Genomic DNA, 23,328 nt, shown 5'->3' with positions numbered 1-23,328 from the left:
TTTTCTCAGATTCAGTGACCTAGCTCATCTTCATCCTTAATAGAGCTGTGGAAAAATAACAATTGCTGGAGCCAATATCATGTGGTTTTAATTTTAAAAATATTTTATAATTTTTCTCATTTCAAACCACTATGAAGAAAGAGACCTATCTGTTAACAAAGCCAGAACCTTGTCTGTTTTTCTGACAGAGACTGAGATTCTTCACTGAATGCTCCAGTAGACTGTCTTGTGTTATTTTAACAGAGTCCCCACAACAGATCTACTATTCCCGAGAGTTTAATACAGTAAATCATAGAGCCCATTATCTGGAAGTTGTACCTGATAAACAATCTAGATTCTGCCTTAATCCTACAAAATTATTTTATTCGCTGTATTCCAAAAGTGCCTTTTTCAACATGTAAGTTTTAAATGTTATTTTGTTTTCATTTCCATATTTTAACTTTTGTAAAAGGTATTCTCCAAGCTGTGGCCACAGCGCTCTCAGACTGCAACAAAAAGCCTTTTTAAGATACCCATGCACAAGTCCATTCTTTCATCCTAATAAACTACTGGAATAACTGAGGATATCCTTCCCTGTCACTGTCATACCTTCCATCGCTCTGTTGGACTGCAACACACAATATGAAGAGACTGAGAAATGCATTTGCTCCGATTCCACCCCAAGTAAATTACATAATGAATCTACACTACTAACGAGAACAGAGAAAGCAAAATTAGGTGATATTTAACAGTGGTTGGTGCCTTCTGAAGTTAGCTGAATACCCCATTCATTTAACAGATTTACTCGCATGGAACTTACTGTATTATTGCAAGCTCACAGTCCTGCCACTCACGACTATTTCAGTGTGTTTCAGTGTGGGCAGGAGGTGCAAAATTTCACAGCTATTTACAGAGTTAGTGGTACTTCTCATGGACACCGGACACAAAGCAAACTAAAGTTAAGCTACATGTTAACAACCTTATGTTGTAATGCAAGCTGAATATACAAAAGTAGGAAAGAAACGTTACACAACATCAATAGAATTTGACACTACTGACTATAATAGAACAAAATGACTAATTGTCTCCAATGTGTACCCACCCCTTGTCAGATGTTTTGACAAATTAATCAGTGCATGGGTGACAATCTTCATACTTAAGTCAGGTTCTAGGAAAACTGTAAGAATATGTCATTCTCTCTGGATAAACCCATTTGTAGATAAGAAGAAGCAACTGGGCCATCATTAAGCAAGGTTTAATGTTTTCTAAAAGCACATCCTACCCAAATTAATCATTTACTCTTTCAGTAGTTAAGAGTTATATGCGAATACAGACTACAAAAGCTCAGAGCTGTTCTGTGAGCAACTGTTTTAGGTTACTACACCAGCAACAAAGAACAAGAAGAAAAGCTAGAGCAAAACTAACATATAGCAAGTAGGGAAGATCTCACAATCCAAGCTGCTGTATTCTCCTTGAACGTGTCTCCTTCCATTCCAGCTCCAGGGAAACATTCATCACTTCATAAGGTCAGGTCCTGAGGTAGTATCAGTAATTCCCTTTCAAAACAACTGTCTCTTAATTACTGAACTGTAAATTTGCAGGAAATGTGCCTTCCTGAATTCGCATATTCAAATCTTCATGTTTATGACAATTTACCAATACAGAAACCAGAAAAACTTCCAAGAAATGAACCTGCTAAACACAAAGGCAGGCTATGACGAAAGAAACCAAAATCCTCAGATACATGCCAGCTCTCCCCAACGTACCATTTGTCTATTGCACAAAACCATTTCTTCTCTTCTTCCTTAGATCATAATTCAAGACATGTATTATGTCTTTTGCTACTTGTAAAGCTCACATCACATTCTACAATGCAGAAAGGAATTAAAAAACATTTAGTAAATGACAACTAACTCTCCATATGCAGCATTCTAATTATTTAAAGTTTTCTCTACATAACATTAAACTGCATACCAAAAGCCCTAAAATATGTAACAAACAAAAATATCTTTCATCTTTAAACAGCAGCTTTTATTTCCAGCTGTCAGAAAGAAAGTTAATAAAAAAAAATTGGAAGTGAAATTACCAGCAATGAACATACTTATTATCTGGATGCTAAATGCTAACCTGCCTCAGAAATGCTCTTCTGTAATATTTTAGTTCTCTTTTATGAACAAGATGTCCTACTATGCACAAATGCACTTGAGGAACCAAGCTACTAAGAGGAATGTTGGACACATGGAAGAAAACTTGCCAGAAAAACCTGTCATGGCCTTCCTCTGTTTTCAGAAAGAACCACAACAAAGTGGGAAGCAGCAGCGTGTAAGTATCAATACTGCAACACAGCTTCCTCTGCTATCACAGATTCCCACAACACAGTCTTGGCACAGGTGCAAGGAATCACAGGACCTTCACTCAAATATGTCTAGACAAGTTGTTTTATTCACAAGCAGAAACTTGCCCTGTCCACCCTCCATTCTGATTGCTGAAGCTCCATCAATATTTCTGTCTACCAGCAAAACACCGCTTCAGCCATCCCCTTAAGTTACCAGACAACTTCTTTATCTGGTAAGCTGACCAAAGCATGTTCCTAAACAGACCGCCTCTTCACAACACTGCAAAGAATGTAAATAGACACCAATCCTACATAGTAGCTCTTAAAGTATGCTAACCAAGAAAAGAAAAAATAACAACTACGATCATTCCATATGCCTGCTTTCCAGGACCTTTGAAATAAATTCCCATCACCCCCAAAGCTCATTAGGATGCTTCCCTCCTGAGGCAGGTCCGATAACATTGAGCAATTCAGAAAGCTCTAAGAGAAGAAATCAGATTGTCTCAGAAATCTCTCTTCCATACTTGGGGTAGGACTTTCAAGGCCTGCTCCCACTGAAAGTATCTCTCTCCTCTCCCTCTGTCCAGGTAAACAACAGGCACAAAGTTTTGTGCAGAAATTCCTTTACATGTCTCACCTTTAAGGCACCTGAGACAAGCACTGCATATCACGTACTCAGAAAATGCAGGGTTTCCCTAACAACAGGATACAGAACAAATGAAAGTTCTGTGGGAAGGTGTGGAAATGAAAATGGCATGTAGCAGTAGACATCAAAAATGGGATCTGGCTTACATTAGTTCAGTCTCGAATTGGCAAAGTCCCCTGATCTTGCCCAGGCTTGTCCAAAAACCTAGCTTAATTATCATCATCAATAAAAAGCTAAAGGCATTTTATCTCCAAGGTAGTGAATGCCTCCTCTCAAAAGAGGGAGTTCCATGATAAGAGCTAATCTAAAAAACCTGAGGAATGCAAACTATTTTCTAAGTTGTAAAAACAAGAAAGAATTGCACAAACACAAGTTAAAACAACTGCTGGTAACCTCGCACTTCTTCACAGCCAGCTTCTCCTGGGCTAAGGTCCTAGTCAGTGTCCTTCAGGTAGCTATGCTTTGAATGAGCCCAGTGTTCAAAGGATGAAGTCCCAAGGGGGGGCAATACTCCTATGCATCTTCACAAATGCAGGCCTTCCCATCAACCTTATTTGCTGAGTAGCGCAAGGTTACTTTCAAAACAGCTTCAGCCTTTTTAATGGGCAAGTCAGAAAACCAGTCGACATTTTATTTTGTGGATAGCCAGCAGACAGCTCATTCAGGTTGTTCAGATGACTTAAAACTTACAAAATACTTCATTTTATATACTTCCAGTTATAGTATAGATTTCTGAAACCGCTACAGACAAAGCTTAACTGTGTTGTACCCTACATACACTAATCTGTTAACACGAGGTGTTCATTATTACATCAGTCACGGTGCCTGCTACTAAATCAACTTTTTCCCCCCACTTTCTCTTCTGTAACAGGTTAACGTTTACAGTCTATAGATGTACATGCTGTTGGTAGACTATTGTTTTAACAATATTTTCTTTAAAAGACCCTCTAAGCTACAGAAGATCTAGTTACATCCAGAAATGGTAAGTAGTCCATCAGTTTGTCACAGTCAGACACACAACTGCCATTCTGTTACAGAATTCAAAAATATTTGTATTAACTACACAAATTACAATATATTCCTTGTCCATTAAAACACATACTAGAAATCACTAATCCTCATAGCCAAATTGATTCATAATACACACCAATGCTAACTGCCTTTTAATGAAGCCAAACCATTATTTCTGTTCTTCTCTATGCCAACCCAGGCTGCAGCAAAGCATGCCTCAATAAATTAAAACATCAAACTTTATTATATTAAAGAGCTGAAGTCCAAACTACACCTTCTACGAAGCCTGAGCATATATTAAAGATAAATTTTTCAACTCCACCTGCATTAATATTTAATTGAAGACATCATAGTTCACAGTACTATACAGAAATTAAATTGCTATAGTAGCTCAAAACATCAGTCTTACACAGTGTTTCTAACAGCAGCTTAACCTATGTCCTCCAGAAGAAAACATATGACACTAATAGCATGATTGTCCTAAGGCAAATTTCTTAATCCCCACCAGATACTATTGATTTATGCCATAGAGGATCACAGTTAACATCACTTTGGCTGTACCTGTGACTGTTCTTTCTCATCCTAGGAACAGTTCACTTTTTCATCTTACCAGGGTCTTGGTCTATATGCTCTTCTTTGGCAGTAAATATTACAATTCCTCATATTTTTTTAAAAAACAGTGATTTAGGGATATTATATATATTGCCTTTAAAACTACTCCCTATAACTAGTCATTGTATCAAAGGGTAATGGAATTATTACTTATTAATGGCCAAACATTATTCTGCATGTGTATATCCTACCTTCTCTAACTGACCCCCCTGAAAGAAAATTACACTAATATTTTCAGTTCAACTTCATACAAACATTTTCCAACCTATCTTCTTTGATAGGTCACAAATTGATTATTCCACATGAATTTGAGCACCAGTTTAATAATGTCCTTTGTGTTATTAACACAATATTGCACAACTGCTGTGGCATTTTTTTTCTGCCCAATGCTAAGCATTAAGGAGGTGCACAAGTTCAAATAAAGCATTGCTGAAATCTTCCTCCCCACCTTAACAGTCAGTTTACAATCCAGTAACATGAACGAGTAATTTGATTGTTCCCTCTAACGTGCATATTCTTGAATTTATCAACATCATCTGCTATGCTTCCCTTTTACCCAGCTTTCTTGGATTCCCTTTACAATTTCTCAGCCTTCTTCAATCTTGCCTAATCCAAATACTTTTGCATCATTAGCAAGTTTTGGCACACCATCATTCATCTAGTCTATTAGATCACCAACATGCACCTTCACCACCCTCTTTTCAGTTGTTTCTACATCACATGGTAACTTAAGGTTTACACTGACGAAAAGAAAAAAAAAGAAAGCATTCTTAGTCACAAGAAAAAAATACACTTTTTGAGAAATAGAAAAGAGACTTGCAGTTTCTGAAAGACTTGCTTGGTGCTGAGCAAAGCTCAGGATCTATGTGAGGAGAACAGAAGACTGTCACAACAGCTACAGCATATCAGACAGGTAGGTCAGTGTTCTCTTTTTCCCAGGACGTCATCCATCCACTATGTGACATACCTGACTTCCCCTAGAAAAATCTTTTGTTTAGGAAACCTTCATGTTAGCTAAACTCATGCTTAGTTAGTCTTAAGTTTATGGTCTTTTAGATATTTACAGAAGTTCCTCATATATAGTTGACTATAACATGTACACCTGCTTAATACTGCAGCAATGATAGGGAGGAAAATACATTCTAAATCAAATATGCACACTCCTATGTGCTTTGTGCTGCATTGTAGTCTTGTGTCCTTAATTCCAGATGGCACTTTTAGCATTGATTTGCTGACCTTGAGAAACACTCTAAAGAGCAATTTTAAAGCCTTCTTTACTTTCCTCTGCACCTAAAGCAAAAAATACCAATCAACACTGTTCAGAAGACAAGGAGTTTGCATTTGCAGAGCTACATTACCTTTATTTCACCAAAGTCTAACCTTGCTAATTCACTAAAACTCAGCCAAATTCCATTATATTATGCATGGACACTGAAAGCTGAAGACAATGAAATTAAAATGCTCCTAACACTTCAAATCTTCACATGAAGTCATTTTTTAATTCAGTGAGTTTGCTTTAAAAATTTATTCCATTATAAACTAACAAGTGAAAAACAGATTTAGCTAGTGAAAATAATTTTCATTAGTTCAAAAGAAAAATAGCTCAAACTGTGCTATCTTAAAGGAATCAGTTAAAGTAATACTGAGATTTCTTGCCTACCAAAGCATCAACCTTTAAGCTTTAAAGCTTTCAGCAAGCTCAAATTTTGTGTACTGGTTGCTTATTGTTACAAAACTATGCAGACATTTTGATCATAAGCTCCACTTTGTCAGGTAGCTTTACAGTCAAATGAAAAACAAAACTACCCCCCCAAAAACCAGAGAGTTAAGCCAAATACTAACACGAGACAGAAAAAAAAAAAAAAAAAAAAAAAAAAGATGTAGTGTTACTGCTTCAAAAATCACACTATTTCACAAAAGAGATGAAGACCACACCAAGAAAACCTCTATAACCTGACAATGTCAGCTTTTGGACATATGGACATTCTACTCTTTGATCCTTTCCAGAGTTCTCCTCATTCCCTCCTACAGCCAAGAGGAAAGAGGAAAGGGGAAGACTCATGGACTGCAGTTCTTGCTCCCAGGTCTACTTCCAAATTCGCGAGGAACCCTTTTCCTTCAATGCGTGAGATATCTCCTCATAGATCACCTCTTCATCTCCAAGTGCAAGCAAATCAGAAGGCCTTAAGCAGAAGGTGGGCACCCATGTAAGACAGGTTACACTCTGGACAGATTGGATCCAACACAGAGGAAGCTACCAGTACCCACCGAGTTCTGCAGTCTCCTGCAATAGGCGCAGAAGGATAAGGTTAGACATCATATTTCTGTCATGGGGTTGGACTTCAGGGCAGATGTGTTTACCTGTGTTTCTTTAGGATCTAGCCTTTAATTTTATTTATTTTTAACATATTTTTAAAACAGTCTGGGGGGTGGAGTCAGCAGCTTTCACAGAGTCTCTAAATAGAGAACCAGTAGATTTAAAACATGGATCCAGACCTTCTCACATAAAGTTTCAGAGAACCTCATGCACAGGCATACTCCTCACAGGAGGAACATCTACTGGGTAATGGTTTGTTTTCAAAGATCAGGAGCTGCTCCAGTTGAACTCCACGAAATATTAATAGGTCAAGGCATGCAGCACTTCACAGTGGACTCAGACATAAAAAAAGACTTTTATGGCATCTGCTCAGCATAAAAATTAAGCCTTCATTGAAATCTTCTTGTAATTGCACTGGATGCATATGCACAAATATATTGCATAGTAAGCATTATAGCCTGGCTCCTGCAAAGGCTTGTATACAAGTTTATTATTATGTATATAAAAGAAATTCTGTGGCTTCAAAAGCACTATTCGTGAATGTGAATTTAAGCACATGGGTGGGTCTTTGCAGGACTAGGACTCGCATGCTGCTGAGTGGCACTGGCTGCTGGAAACATACTTTTTGTATACTACCAGCAGCTTTTACCCCCCCCCCCTCAGCTGAGCAACCCTGCAACAGAGAAGGGGTTGCTTCCAGCTTAGGAGTTGGAGTACACTTTTCACACTACATACACCTATGCTAAACTTAAATCCAGATTAAAATGAGCTACTTACCATTTAAACACATCCTCACTGGATATGAAGAGAAACAGAACAAAAAGCAGTCCCTTCTGCTGTAGTGGCACCAAAGAAAACCGGAAAAAACCAACCCATAGAGTTACCACAATTACATGGACAACTTTTTTTTTTTTAATATTAATTATTTTCTCCAAGACTAGAGGAGCCCGAGGCAGCCAAGACAATTTGCTAAGTGCACAAAAGCACATGTATTTCCTGGAAAGCCATTCTATACCTAAGTTACGATAACTGACTCACGGACTTCTGCTGGACAAGAACAACCAGAAGAAAACTCAGTCATTGGTATTAACATTAGATGCAAGTTAAACTTAATGAGCAGCACTGTATCAAAGCTACTTCTGCTACTACTACATAAATATTTCAAACTGTTACGTATAATGTATGCACAAAAGCTCACTTTGGTGAGTGCAGAGATCGGTCCTCCACTCCTTGCTCTGGCCTTGATCTGCACTGCTGAATCCTCTTAGTTTCCACTGAGTCAGTTGCGCTTTCAAGCTTCTTGCACACAAATGCAGTGGCAGAATTGATAGCAACAAGCTCTGCCACAGATTTTAGGGCCTATCTTTTAGCTGATGGGTTGTGCTTAAAACCGTAAGTTTGCAAAGCTCCCAACTTATCTATCTTGACCCATTAGATACACACAAGTGCCCTCTGCCTGTAAGCAACTCCGTCACAGTCTCCTGAAGAAACTAAAGAAAAAAAGTTCAAGAAAGTACTGCCAATAACAGAACAGGGCCTAAAGCTTATTTGCATTACTATAATATCAACACACGCTTTACTTTACACCATGTAACAAGTACTAGATGTCAGCTGCAGAACCCCCCAAAGGGCAAGAGCAAAAGCTGCGTAGTCTGTATTTTGTCACTCATGTTTCATAGGATCTTCTTGGCTGGATAACCACAGAGCAGTCCCTGCCGGCTCTGCCTCCCTTCTCCCCCCCAAAAAAACCTGACTACCTTCTCTCATAACATGGTGGCTGGCAGGTGGTGACTTGTGTGATTTGGGGGGAGCCATTTTATACATGTATTTTTCCAAATACTAAAGGACTTCAACATATAACAGTGCTTTTGGAATAACCAAACCCACTAGTGATTATCTTCATAAACTTTAAAGAAAAAGAAAAAAAAAAAAAAAACCTGGCTTCTGGCAGAAGTATTTCTTTCAGCTGCGTTTCAGGATGCATGCCAAAAAATCCCAGAAAACTTTTTTGAGCAACAACATATTGACTGTGAGCCTTTAACAAGGTGGGAACAAACAGTGACCGGTAAAGTTACAAACAGCCAAAGAGATGCTCGTAATGTCAACATATGGTTATTTTATGCAAATCGGAGATAAAACGTTCTCGATAGGAAAGCTCCGGCACACATTTATACCCACATACCACACATACATTATGCAACGCTCGTCCCCAATACACTTCAATAAGGAGAGCGAACTCGAGATCTTCAAAATGCATCGGCTTTGCCACTTCAGGAACGAAAGCAGATGTCATTCCTCCCTGCCTCGCCGCATAACTCGGCGTTCCCACATCAGCCCAAGCCGAACGGCCCGTCGAGGCTCGACTGTAACTAACAAAGAAGAAGGTGAAGCCCTGGGCGGGGAGGAAGGCAAACACGGGCACGCCGCGGTGTAAATACAGCCCAGCACAGCGCCCTGCCCGTTCCTCGCTGTTGGCGAATGCCTCTCGCTTACACAAACGCCGCGTTCTCCGGGCGCCCGGCAGATTAAACTTCTCAGGCTGGACGGGCTCGTCCCAGGCTCGTTTTTTATCGCAGGTCTGGCGTTTGCCACCCAACCTTAGCCACGTTCGCGATTCGATGCAGCGCGCAAACATCGCGCACACGGAGCCAGGGGCGCAAAACTCGCGTCGTTCCAAACTCAGGAGCCCAAACTCCAGCGAACTCGGCGGCTCCTCCTTACCTGCTGGGGCTGGCGCGGCGGCTCCGGCTTTGTGCGCTCCCGCTGTCCCGGCAGGACCCGGAGCGAAGGGTGGGAGCAGCGCCGGGGAAGAAGGAGGCGCCGGGAAAGAAGGAGACCCCGCTCCCGGCGCCCCGGCCACCGCGGGGAACTCCGGCGGGGCGGCCGGGGCCGCCCTGAGCTCCTGCTGCCGCCCGCGGGGTGCGGGAAGGAGGGAGGCAGGGAGGGATGGAGGGAGGGGACTGGTGTCCCGCGGGGGCGAGCGGGGCCGGCGAGCGAAGCCGGAGGCGGCGGGGCCGGGCTGGGGCGGCGCGGGGAGTCACAGCCCAGGAATGCCAGGAATGCGGGGCGGCCGCTGCGGCCGCGGGGCCCGGAGACGTCGGGGACGCGACTTGGGTTTTCTTTTCTTTTTCTTTTCTTTCTTTTTTTTTTTTTTTTTAACCTATCCCCCCCCTTCCCTAAGGAAGGAGGAGGGCTGAAACCCACCCCGCGGAGGAGGGAAAAGGAGGAAGAGGAGGGCACAGGCTCCTGCCAATCGGGGCGGGTGCCGGCTGCGGGTCTCTCGAGGGGGGCAGAGCTGCCGGGAGCGGGGCGCCTCGCTCTTCTCCCCCGTCCCGTCCCCTCCCGCTGCGGGAACCCGGCCCCCGGGTACGCGTGAGCCCGGCGGGGGGCAGCATCCCGGGAGAGCTCGGGCTGGGAAGGGGCGAGCGGGGAGCGGCGCGAAGGCGGGCTCTGCATCGCGGGCCTTGGAGCTCCTGCGCTCCCCCTTCCTGTAGGTAGGCAGGGTGCCATCCTGCTTCACTGTTGCCCCTCTTCTGTCCTTCCAGAACTCCCTGTCTTCGCGCTTCCTGGTTTTCCCATTTTTGCCCTTTCCGTCTCTCACTTACTGCGTAAACCTCACTTGTAAAAGGTCCTTGTAACCTGCGCCTCCAGCTGCACAGAGGAGTGATGGAGTTACTGTCTTGGGTTACAGCATCCTTTCTTCTGCCCTTCCTATCTTCGCTCTTCCTAGTTTTCCCATTTCAGCCCTTTTTGTCTCCCATTTATTGTGTGACCCTCACCTGTAGAAGGTCCTTGTCCCTACCCCTCCAGCTGCACAGACAGCTGCTGCAGGAGTTGTGGTGGAGTTACAGTCTTGCGTTACAGCATCCTTTCTTCTGCCCTCCAATCTTCGCTCTTCCTAGTTTTCCCATTTTAGCCTTTTCTGTCTCTCGCTTACTGCATGACCTTCACTTCTAGAAGGTCCTTATCCGTAATTCTCCAGCAGCACAGAGGGCTGCTGGAGGGGTCATGATGGAGTTACAGTCTTGGGTTACAGGATCCTTTTTTCTGCTCTCTCTATCTTCACTCTTCCAAGTTTTCCCATTTTAGCCCCTTTGGTCTCACTGTGCAACCCTCACTTGCAGAAGGTCCTCATCCTTGCTCCTCCAGTTGCACAGAGGGCTGCTGCAGGAGTCCTGATGGAGAAACACCCACAGTCATGCACATGCCTTGGTGGAAAGCAAGCAGGAGAAAACCTGGAGTTTTTTGAAATGCGGCACTTGGTAACTACATGAAATGCTCAGGATGCCTGGTGCTTGGCAGATGTGAGAAAGCCCTTTGATATCTACTATAAGAAACAGAAGGGGCAGAGAGCACAGCAGGAGGCCAGAAGTACCATCAGGAAGGCTGGGGCTACAAAGAGTCATTGAATAGATCACACCAGACCACACAGGCTTAAGAATGGTGTGAGTGGTAGAAGTGATGTGTAGATGCTCTTGCCTCTTGTAGCTGATGGCCAGTTTGCAAAAATAGTTTTGTTTTGGACTATATTTATTTAAAATTACCCACATTCTGAAAAGTACGTACAAGTACATCTGGTACCAGTGAGCATTTGCAGAAATGTCCAAGGGAAGCATCCCACTAAAACTGTGGCACCAGAGCTTAAGGACTCTTACAAACAGGGGAAGTCATACAAAATAAATGATAATCGACACTGAGTTTTGAGTTGTTGTCCTTTTTTGGTACCTCTACACCTTACTGAAGGAGTATGTGAGCAGATTTGTTGAAGTTGGGATTTCTCAGATTAATAATGGTAAGAGGATCAGGAGCTGAGAGAGGGAGAAATAGCACAGATTCTTGATTTTTGATAAATAATAATTGTATTTTAAAACTGCATGTGGAATCATAGGCCTATGCCTTTCCTCTGTCATAACAAGATTATAATTACGTTTTGCAAGGAAAGTCCTTTTCATCTGAGACTTTCAAACATTTTTACAAACACCACACCTTAATGAAGTAAGTAATTATCCCCATTTTACACGTGGCTACTTTGAGGCACTAAGAAGTGATACCATTTAAGATTTTAACTTGAATTATACTCCACCACGTGTAGATACAGAGCTTTGAGTAACAATCTGGAAGAAACATAAGGTGTCAGAAGGAGATGATAGGACTGATTATAGAGCCACTGTGCTCTGAATTTATACAGTTCAGCTTCATGCCATAACACATCTTTCTCCTACTGAGTGAAAAGTTGCATGTGAGGGTAGCATGCTTCAAAATTAGGGTTTAAATTGTTAGGTTTCTGTCATGTTCTCTGCATGCTTGGGCAGGTGTCAGGATGTTGATTTTAAGACAATAAATATTGTCTTTTGCATCTTGTGCCTCAAGATTGTGTGCTGGCTACCTTAAGTCTTTTAGTTGGTCTGCTGCTGGTCATTTTCACTTTTGGAGGTCTCTGCATTTGAAGAAAACTTATTTAAGGACCCTAACTGCAAATGAAATAATGTTGCAAGAAGCGTAAGTATGCTGACAGATAAAGGTTTTGGAGGAGAGATATTATGCATTGGCCACCTGCGGTGAGGGATCCCCTGGAAGAAATAAAACCAGATAGAATAAATAAAATCAGACTACTTGCTAGCAAGAGTTTTTACTGAATGGTCAGCTCAACAAACTCTGCAAAATGAAATGTATTTTAAATTTATCCAAGAGAAACTCCTGAAACTGGGGATGGTGAAGACCATTGCTTTCTCATGAGATTACTTAATGCAATGATTAATGTCTAATAGACTCTCAGAGACTGTAGCAGTAGGTGCTTTGGAAATACCAAGCTTCCCAGAGGTTATAGCCAGTTACTACAAAGAGTCTTCCACAAGGAAGTCTGTTGTGTTGGTACTACTACTGCTTTCTAAGGCCATTGAAACCTGGAATCTTTGTTCCCCAAGAGCTGCCAGGAGTACACGACCCTGAGATTAAACCCAAAAGTTTCTGCTTGGGAGCGGTTTCATAAAATACTAAAACTAGATTAGAGGTTCCTCACACTGTTTCAAAAATGGGATGTTAAAATGGTATAAATAATCGATCTTGTTCCAAATCCCCGTGCTGGTTCAAATTTGTCCAGAAAACTTTGATGGTCAATTTTCTGTCAACCATGTGTAGGCTGGAGTATGTGTTATCTTTCTATGTTGCTAAAAATGATTTACAGCAATTTTTCATTATTTTTTTCTGAGGTGACAACTCTAAATTATATTTAGAGACTTCATTGACTTGCTGTAGTGATTTATGGAACTTACCTCCAAAATATTCCCTCTGCTCTGCTACAAGTTAATTTTTATTCTGGTTCCTTCTAAAATTTCATCAGGATTATTGTACTAATATGCTCTACAAAAGATAGGAAATAACTTACTGACATAGGGCTGTACCTCAGTTACCTTAGCTACCAGTCTTTGGTCTGATCTTGGGCATCTAGCAGCACATCCCCATGTCTTAGTTTTCTTCTCTGAAAACTGAGATACTGATAGCCATCTTATGATAGTGCTTTTTGATTTGCAGATGGAAGCACTGTATAGGAGAGAGATACTATTTTTTTTCTGAACCGTGGATTTGACAGGCCTGAATGTTGTCTCAAAACCCTTGTGAAAATAAAAGCCCAACAACATTTGTCTTGACCAAATAGTTAACTATCAGCAGAGGAAAACTGATTTTATCTGGGTCAAGGTACAGTAGACATACATAATGTCAATGTTAAATGAAGCTATGTGCAATTAATTTTGAAGTGTCTTAGCACCTTGCTAGCAAAATCTGTATTAAATGTATTTTGAATGTGTTTTAACCAAGGCTAAAGTAATTCTAGAGTCTTGTTATAACAAGGAAAAATCTCAGTCCTTGATGGCTGGTGAAACCATGTCATAACCTGTTTCATATAAAACTGTCTTTAAACTGTGCTTAAGCAACAGCTGGTGGTTTCTCCTGTGAACAGTAGATGATGTTTAATTAGCCTTACAGTCATCTACATTACAATCAAATCAAAGAATGCAGTTGCAACACATTCCTGATTTGTATTGTAAATGTGACCCTAACTGTGTTCCTAAAATCTCTGTCATGTGCTACAGCTGCATACACTGACCTGATTGGAACGTAAGCAGAAACTTAGCACACTAGCAGGAATTCCCATTCCTAAAATTATATTCATCCGTTATAAACTGATACTTTTAATGTTGGAAGCTTACCACAAGCAAAAACAAAAAAAAAAAGGTTTACCTCTCTAGCATTCTGTGCTCTCATTAATTATTCCATTTAATAATGCTTCTCAAAATCATCTCTTAGAACAAGAATTTGGATTACACAATCTTGGAAAACAAACCTGTTGCCACCAAGCGTGAGCTAACATGTTACAGTACTCCAGTGCTTATCACAAGTAAGTCAGCATCCAGCTTTGTAGACCAGAAAAAGTCTTGGTTGATTATCTGTGCAAATAAATTATGCTGCTTTGAATATTCTAGTTTGCTTGGAGGTGTATTCTGCCTGAGGACTTACTTAATACCTGTGCTTCTTTCAGCTCCTCAGTAAGAGTTGTAAAATAAAAAACTGTTTAGCATGTGTGAGTGAAGTACTGAACTTTTTATTCCATGGTTTTAAGTACTCCAAATGGGATTTAGGTGAGCAACATACCTTTCTATGCAACTCTTACTGCTGTCCAAGCTGGAGTAGTCTAATGACAGAATTAATAACATTTTCCCATTTTGTATGGATTAACAATTTGAATATATTTACATGTATCATTTATCATTGTCATTAGGTCTTCAGTTTTCTGAAAACAATGGTCTCCCGAGAAAAAAGTTCACTAGCTTTTAGTAGAAGTTAATTTAGCTAATTTAACAGCATGCCTAGAAGTTCACATACACCACTGATTTGTAGATATTTTTGTGGCTGTTTATTTCTGATAATCATAACCTTTATGCATCTCAGCATGCATTAAGTGTCTGAGTGTGGGCACCCAGTTGAAAACATTTTGTTGCCACTTAGAGATAAATGGTTTCTTGAGAAAACTGTCACAAACCTGTGTAAATTGAATGAAACCATTAATGTTTCCTTATTACTGTAAAATGGGTGTAAGACCAGTAAGACCATGCTTGGATATGAGAGTACTGTGAAACTCTGAATTATAAGACTTTCTGAAATTAAAAAGTGAAGGGTGAAAAGTATAAAACCTCAGCTAGATGTATCTCAGCTTTTTGAAACCTCTGTATTCTTTTTTATAGAGCCCTGCTTCTCATTCTCACTTTTGGTCAAAATTAATTCCAAGTAAGTTTCCTGTTAGAGTAATTTGGGAATGCTGAGAGGTATATTTAAATATTGATTATTTTCTATGCTGACTATCATTTGCATGATGCAGTAGATACCCTGGAAAGATTTAAAACACACAGAAACATTTTCTTGGAAAGGATTAATAAAAAAATGGTAAAAGAAATACCAACAAAACTGTTGGAATTTAGACTTGGAAGAGGTGACAAAGTCAAATGATAACCAGAGTCATTAAGACGTAGAATGCAGTTGTTCCTTGCATATTTACTTGTTTTCCTTGCATATTTACTTATTCTATCGAATCATTTCATTTTGTAGTTCATAATCCATGGCTGTTTGAGATGGGTTTCCCACTGCAACTACTTGGGTGACTGAAAACTCGCTCTAGAACTTGCCTGTAAAAATGGCATAAGTAATGTTGAGGTGGTTATGATGTGTTTAAGATAAGGAGGTGTACTTTTGCCTTATCTATTCAACCTTTTAACAGAAAAGCATTGGAAAATTTTAGATACAACATTAAGATAGGTAGAGGCTAAGAAGGCATTTGATCAGTTTGTCATGAATGGTGTAAGTGATGTTCTTAATTATTTCACTGATTGATAAAAGGTTTGACCAGTAGGTGAACACAGTAAGAATCAAGTATAGATTCTCAGATAATGCCTATATCAAAGTATTATATATATATATATATATATATATATGCCATAACAAAAGAGAAACAAAGTATGAGCTCAAGGCTTTGGTGTACGTAGCTCATAGGAATGGTATGTTCAAACAGAGATTAGGCATAGGAATAGCAACCATGATAAATGATCAAGAACTTAGAAGAACAGAGAGGTCAACAAAAAAGCAAAACTTAGATGGCAATCATGCAGATAATGGCCACATACTACTGTGAGAGTTAGCCTTTGAGGCAAAGAGAAATTAAAAAGAAAGAGCTAGAGATGATTGAGGGAGGAAAGTAAGCCAAAGCAAAAATAGATCTAGAGAGTCCTTACAAGGGAAAGAGTTAACATCAGTGGGTGCTGCCTGCATGCCCTATATAAAGAAAAAAGTTGGCAGAAGATGGAAAAAGTCAGAGATGACTATGAAAGGTATATGTCTTTTAATTTATATGTATTTCTTAATCATTTTTCTCTCTTGCTTGGAAGGAATGATACTCAGAGTAGATGTACCTGTGTACAGTTAAGAATACAGTCCTAACAAAAGTGGGGCCAAAGGACCTATGAAAATCATGGAGGAGTTCCCACCTTACCAAATGCCCCCTAAAACCTGCTTACACCTCACCTATAGGATACAGCAGTATTTGATACTCTCATGAATTTATTTTTTTATGTTAAAACTGCAGTGTGAAAGATTTGCTTAGTATTGCCATTTCTAGCTGGCAGGAGAACTATAATAAGAAGGAACTTAACATTAAGAAGAAAAATAGTTCCAATCTTATTTACAGATCAGTAACTTGTAATTCAAAGCCCTAGACAACATAGACTTCATGTGTCATATCAGAATGTAATGGCTGTAATTATTTATCATTTTCTTCACTGCACAGTAGTTCTGTAAGCATTATGCTAATGGATGTATTCACAGTGTTTAAAAATAATGTTTTTAGAACATTAGAAAGAAAGACTTAAATACTTTTTCACTACTGTAATCATTGCTAACGGGTGTAATTCCATTCACAGCCATTCACAATTCCTCAGGTCAAAATAGTACGTTCGCCCTTAAATAACAAACATTTTTTATATGTTTGCTTTCTTCCTCCACCCTTCTAATATAATAACAAGTGATAAACAACCAACAGCCCCTCCTTATTTACAATTCTTTATGTTGTTATATAATTTTACTACTCTTTGTGGTAATTTGCCTATCAGTGTAACGGCTCAGCATCTTTAAATTCCCAGGTTAACTATTAAAAATCACAATAATGCCGCAGTGCATGCAAAGGTCAGATATTTTCCTGTGATGAAAATTATTCAGAATAATTTCACTTAGTAGGTAAAAGACACTTGAATGAAAGCAGAACCTGCAAGACAGTTTAACCCTTGTAAAAGAGAAGTTCTAAACCACGAGAATGCATTTACTGTACGAAGGTTTGTTAATATCATTTATGACAGATAGGTGTTAGGGATTAGAGCATGGGGACTTAGGGTCTTGTTACATAAAACTTTAACTGATCTAAGCTGGTGTCACCACTCTTTCCAGCGTATCCCCATTCCACCTGCTGAGCTGGATCAAGCATTTATCTGACCCTGCAGCACAGCAGTTCCGAAAACCAGGCTGTACACAAGCTGGCGTTACCAGAAAGGTCTTTGCCTAGTATAACACCCATTACCAGTTTAATTATTTGACCTGGCAGTTACAGATCAGCACCAAAGTTCTTATAAGGAAGCAGTGGCAGTGTGCAGGTGGGGGATAGGAGGAGGGGTGAGAATGTGGTAACGTTGCCTTGAGGTGTTTTAAACTGCCATGGAGCCGCACCTGTGGGTTCCTGTCCTGCACCTGCATATGATTCACTGTGTCACCTGAGAGAAAGCCAGATAACCTCAGTCACCTCAGTCCTAGGAGATCTACCCACTTGTGTTTAATACGCTATATGAGACTATGTGGTCACTAAACAACACAGCAGCTGTAGGTATTTTGTCCACTAATACATTCATCCAGGTGACCCTAGTCAATATGAACACTTCAGTAGCAGTTTCTCTTAGTATGAAATGCTATAATACTCGCTAAAGAAACACCCCATTTCCTTTGGGAATGAAGTTATAGTTTATAATTTATAATTTATCATTTATAATTTATCATTTATCATTTATAATATGCTGTGTTCTCTGATTTTGTTAATGACTGTAAAGAAGATTGTGTAGGTCACGTCAACCTTTTTTACGAGCATAAAACTAGACAGTTAAATCTAAGATTAAAGGTTCTCTATGCATCTTAATGGCATTCTCCTTTGCATTTGTTCTTTTCACTGAACAAGGTATAGGTTCAATGGAGAAATGCAGCTATATGAAGGATAGGAAATCTATGTATATGTATGTGTGTATATATATGTGTGTGCATGTGTGTGTATATACATATAGGTATATAAACACACGTACGCACGTGTTTATGTGTGTATACACACACACACATATATACGCAAAACAGGCTCTACCTGACAGATTCTGAGTCGGGCAAGGAAGAATATGGGGGAAAAGCACTACCTAGTTTCCCTTCCTTGTAGCATCCAAGCAAGATGGGATTTCCTTATCAGAAGCTCTTTCCTTTTCTTTTCCTTCTGGTTTTGTTCTATCATGTGCTCTGACATAAGCTGCAGTAATATGAGTCCAACTCTTAGTGGGTTTGTATTCCACTTACTGTTCTTGCTCTTTACCAAATATTATAGTATAGAATGCAGGTGAGAAAACCTTAACGGTGACTTTGAACATTTGATAAGAACTGTATGGAATTTCAAGGACAGAGAAAAGCCACTTCACAAGACTGAGGTAGTTTTCTCTGCTTGAAATCGTGGGGTGCTCCAGATCGAGGAATTTTGAGAGCCTCTTACAAAGACCTGAAGAATTCTAGCCAGTAGAGAGTAATAAAATAATTAAAAGTGTTAGGCAAACTGCTGGTTGCTATTAACACCCTTTATAACTTCTTATTATTTGTTGATAGTATTTGACCTTATTCTTTTATCTTATACTTCACTCTTACTAATATTTTCATATCTTATATTTACTTCTGTTAACTAATATATATAATACTTAGGAAGCTACTGTTCAAAATAAGCTACTGTTGATATGGCAAAAGAAAAAGCAAGTTTTGGTATTCTTCATTAAACTTTTTATCTTTCATGACAGTTAGTTGCTGTTAGTAGTCAAGTTAGTAGTCAAGTAAAGGATGCCAAATATGAAAGAAATAACTTATAATTCATTATCAACAGGAACTCAGTACAAATCTGACCATTCTTAGAAACAGATTTCTGAACAAGTTTTCTCTCATACTTAAGTTTACAACAGTGGTCAGTTTCTTTTTTTTCAGCCTCAGCTATCCAGGCACTCATCAGACTCTACCTTAAAAGCTCTCTACACACCAGGTGATTTTCATTTTTCATGCCTTATAAGAACACTGATGGCTCTCTCTACTCATTTTCTCCCCTTCTGAAAAACACATCAGCGGTCTTGGAAGTTAAAGTTGTTTCAGTGATGCCTTCTCTGAGATGATGCAGTAGCTTAAATGCTAGTGTGTCCTGTCCATCAGTGACCCACTATGGCATCCACAGTAGCTGAAAATTCTTTTTCAACTTCTGCAATTAGGTTCCAATTGAGTAAGTATCATTTGTTAATGTCAAATGAGAAACACTCACTGAATATAGTATATAATGAGTATTCAGTGGAGTCTCCTTCCCTGGAGTTGTCCAAAAAATGTGTAGACGTGGCACTTCAAGACATGGTTTAGTAGACATAGTGGTGTTGGGTTAATGGTTGGACTGGATGATCTTAGAAGTCTGTTCCTACCTTAATGATTCTATGATTCACTTCTTACAGACTATTTCTCCCTTGTCCAACAAGGGGAGGATCCCCTTCACTTCTGACTGTTTCTTGTCTTTCATGAATTAATTGCCAGTACCATCTTATGTGTTTCTTACTCTCCCACTAGTTTCTGCTCCTCTGCTGTTCTGTGCTGTCCTCTCACTAATGCCTGCACTGCTATCTCTAAGGGTGCATGAAGTTAATCACAGAATCTTCTAGCTTGGTTTTTTTTTTTTTTTAATTACCATTTATTAAGAGGTATTTATGATGGATCAGTTCTATCAATTTGATGGCTTGTTGTTTTGTTCTGGGATGACAATGCGCTAGCGAGTTTGTTCCACTGTATTTATTTATATTGAGAGTTCTTCTGAGCTGATTGGTGAACTGCTTAACTTAGCAAGGAAGATTTGTTTAACTCAATTTCCTAAACATGGTTAAAACAACAGTGTTTGAGTAAATATTCTCAGAGTAATTACAAGAACCAAGACATTTAATTAGGTGGAATAATAAGCAGATCAGTAATTCCCAGATTCTGATGAGAAACACCATTTTATTTCAAAGTTGCTCACCCCCACACCCCTGAAGGATGGAGGAAGGGTAACACCAGAGGAAGCCTTTGGAAAGCAGCCACAGGCACCAAGGGAAGTTCACAGCCATTTTACAGAACTTAAGCCTTTGCTGTTGCCATTTACATTCAATGACCTGTGTTAGAAAAGACTTAGAAAAGCTGTTCCTTTTTAACCTTGTGTTTCTATTTTAGGGTAGAAAATGAGCAATACTGGTCTGAACTGCCCTCCTTGCCTCAAAAAAAACCCATACCCACCCCAGGGGCAGTTTGGGCAGAGCTGAACGCTAAACCACACCTTGACAGTTCTGATCTGAGCTGCTGGAGTGTGTCCAGAGAAGGGCAACGGAGCTCGTGAAGGGTCTGGGGACAAGTCCTATGAGGAGGAGCTGAGGGAACTGGGATTGTTTGGCCTGGAGAAAGGGAGGCTGAGGGGAAGACCTTATCACTGTCTACAGCTACCTGAAATAAGGTTGCAGCAAGGTGTGTGTTGGTTTCCTCTCTCAAGTAACAAACGATAGGATGAAAGGAAGTGGCCTGAAGTTGTGCCAAGGGAGGTTTGAGATTGGATATTGATACAAGAATCACGTTGCCCAGGCCTGATAAAGGATGCTTGCTTTCTAGAACTCCAAAATGAGCCTTAAGAGAGCTTAATGGCTGGCATTTTTGGTAGCAGATTAGGAAAACTGTCTTTACTGAAAGAGCAGTCAAGCCTTGGAACAGGCTGCCCAGGGCAGTGGTGGAGTCTCCTTCCCTGGAGGTCTTAAAAAACATGTGGATGTGGCACTTCAGGACATGGTTTAGCGGGCACAGTGGTGTTGGGCTGATGGTTGCACTGGATCATTTAAGAGATCTTTTCCAACCTTAAAATAATCAGCGCCCAGGGGACGCGCGAGGGCCAATCAATCAGCACTCAGGGAATGAACCGTGGCCAATCAGCGCGTGTAGGGAACGCGCCGGGGCCAGTCAGTCGGTGCGTAGGGAATGCGCTGTGGCCAATCAATCAGCGCGCAGGTAAAGCGCCGTAGCCAATCAATCAGAGCGCGGGGAATGCGCCGTGGCCAATCAGCGCGCAGGAATTGAACCGTGGCCAGTCAGCGTGCAGGAGCTAAATCGTGGCCAATCAACGCGCAGGGGGCGCGCCACGGCCAATCAACGGGGAAGGCGCCGCGCCCGGGTGTTTCCAAACAAGCGGACGGCAGTTTAGGGGCTGCTGCGGGCGATCAGCTGTGCGAACCGGAGCCGAGTGGGCCTGACTGACTGCCCGGTGTCAGCTGGGATTGGGTGGCTGCTGCTGGGCAGTGGTCGGCTTTGAACAGGGAGCGAGCGGCGGAGGTGCCAGGCAGGTGCGGTGGCCCCGTGCTGCGCCTTCCCATAGCGTTTTAATTAGCGGGATTAGGATATGTGGTTTTGTTCACACCCACTAATGCTAAAGCAAAGTGTGTATCAAGTTTTCAGTGCTGTCAGGATTTTAAAGTGCTAGGGAAAAAAAAACTATGTAAACCTTATGTTATTAAAATAGTGGTTGTACAAGTGTAGAGAGGACTGAAGAGTTTGTTTTTTTAATGGTCTATATTCCATCTAGGTTGAAAGAGAGAACCAGAGCTCGATGGACTTGTGTGATAGTCTTGAGAAAGCAAAGCAGAAAACTTCACATGATCTTCACATAAAAGAATCTCCCGTTAGCATTCAATCAGGGCAGCTGGATTTCAACCAGCAAGAACTGAAAAGGTGAGGACTTGCTGTGTGTCTCTAACCTATGTACGATGGTTATTTTCTCAGGTTTTGTTCATTTAATGCATCCTTGATGGTCTTTTAGTCTCATATTTTGTTCAGATTTTGTGACCAAACTTTCAAACAGACACACACTGGCTGAACGCAGTTGCTTTGGTAAAGAAGTGCCTAATTCAAACACCTCAACTTGTAAACAGTCTCATTACTGGGACGGTATGTGTGTCCTACCTGTAGGAGTGGAATACAACTCATGTAATAAAAGCATCTTCTTTACTGCAGACACATCTAAAATCCTTCACCCGAGGGTGTTCCACAAATGTAACCAGTAGCACAGTTGCCCATAGTGAAGTGAATGTTGTCATCTGTTAAACTTGCTGTCACGCTACATGCACCCTCTATTTTGGAATAAAAGTATTCTTGAAACTTTGTGTGTCAATAAGGTATCCTGCAATAAACTGTTACACTAGTACTAGGAACACAGAATTACTGTCACAGATAGGGGTGAGTCTGTGATACCAGGTTACTTAACGGTTTGGGTTTGGTTTGTGGGTTAGGGTTGGGTTTTTTTCATGGTCTAAAGTATGTCTAGTTCCTTTAACTTTTGGATGATATGCCTCATACATGTTCTAGTAGAAACAAATAGAGGAAGCTGTGTTGGTCTTTCTGTTTTTGTTTTGTTTGGGGTTTTGGGTTTTTTTTTCCACTTTGCCTGCACTCTTTGGGAAAAACTAAGGATGGTTGAAGTGTTTGACTGCTGTGAGAAGTTTCTAAATTTCAACCAAATAATTTATGGCACATAGAAACACCAGCTTTGTGTAAGGAGTTGCTGAGATTCAACAGGGTTGATAGATACTGAAAACATGAGAATGGTTCTACTGTCAAGTGTTGGGCCAGAAAAGCTAAGGATATGCATTCCACTTGTCCATTCCCCAAACTGAGTCTAGTTTGCTGAATTACCTCCTTCCCCTTATGTTACTTTGTGTAGCTATTCACTACAGCGTATCGTTAGTTACTACATATAGCTTGATCTTGGCAATCACTTTAGTTTTGTGTTTGGTTCTGTTTTGTTTGTTGATAACTGATCATGTACCACTTCAAAGCAATTGACAATTCACTGGGAGAGGATTTCTTCATGTTGAGGGGTAAAAGAGAGGGGGAAAGCAAGTCGTGGAGTCAATGATGGGTGATTGGGCTGCAGCTTAGAACTGTTATCTTATGAAGCTCTATTAACTGGGCTGGATGAAAGTTGCTGTATAGCCTCCAAACCAGTTATCTAGTTTAATTGCATGAGCTTGTAACTCTTCATGCTCACAAAAATCACTGGAATGGGTA

General features: G+C 40.5%; 2 protein-coding genes across 3 annotated transcripts in view; one reads left to right on the top strand and one right to left on the bottom strand.

Moving 5' to 3' along the window:
• Positions 1-9,936, bottom strand: part of PTPN14 (protein tyrosine phosphatase non-receptor type 14) — a 114,587-nt gene extending 104,651 nt beyond the window's left edge. The window contains exon 1 of one of the 2 annotated variants that reach the window (XM_054060923.1): positions 9,622-9,936. The gene's annotated coding sequence lies outside the window, so the exon portion shown is untranslated. Of the gene's footprint in view, positions 1-8,098; positions 8,264-9,621 lie in introns of those variants that run through there. The other variant, XM_054060924.1, reaches the window with a different exon arrangement.
• Positions 9,937-21,246: 11,310 nt separating this feature from the next.
• CENPF (centromere protein F) overlaps positions 21,247-23,328 on the top strand; it is a 29,455-nt gene continuing 27,373 nt past the window's right edge. The window contains 2 exon segments of the mRNA XM_054062351.1: positions 21,247-21,276; positions 21,848-21,993. Coding sequence (XP_053918326.1) covers positions 21,247-21,276; positions 21,848-21,993 — 176 coding nt within the window.

This window comes from Cuculus canorus, chromosome 3, assembly GCF_017976375.1.
Source record: "Cuculus canorus isolate bCucCan1 chromosome 3, bCucCan1.pri, whole genome shotgun sequence".
NCBI classification, from domain to species: Eukaryota; Metazoa; Chordata; class Aves; order Cuculiformes; family Cuculidae; genus Cuculus; species Cuculus canorus.
The sequence above is the reverse complement of the archived record's forward strand: the minus strand, read 5'-3'. Positions and strand labels throughout refer to the sequence as shown.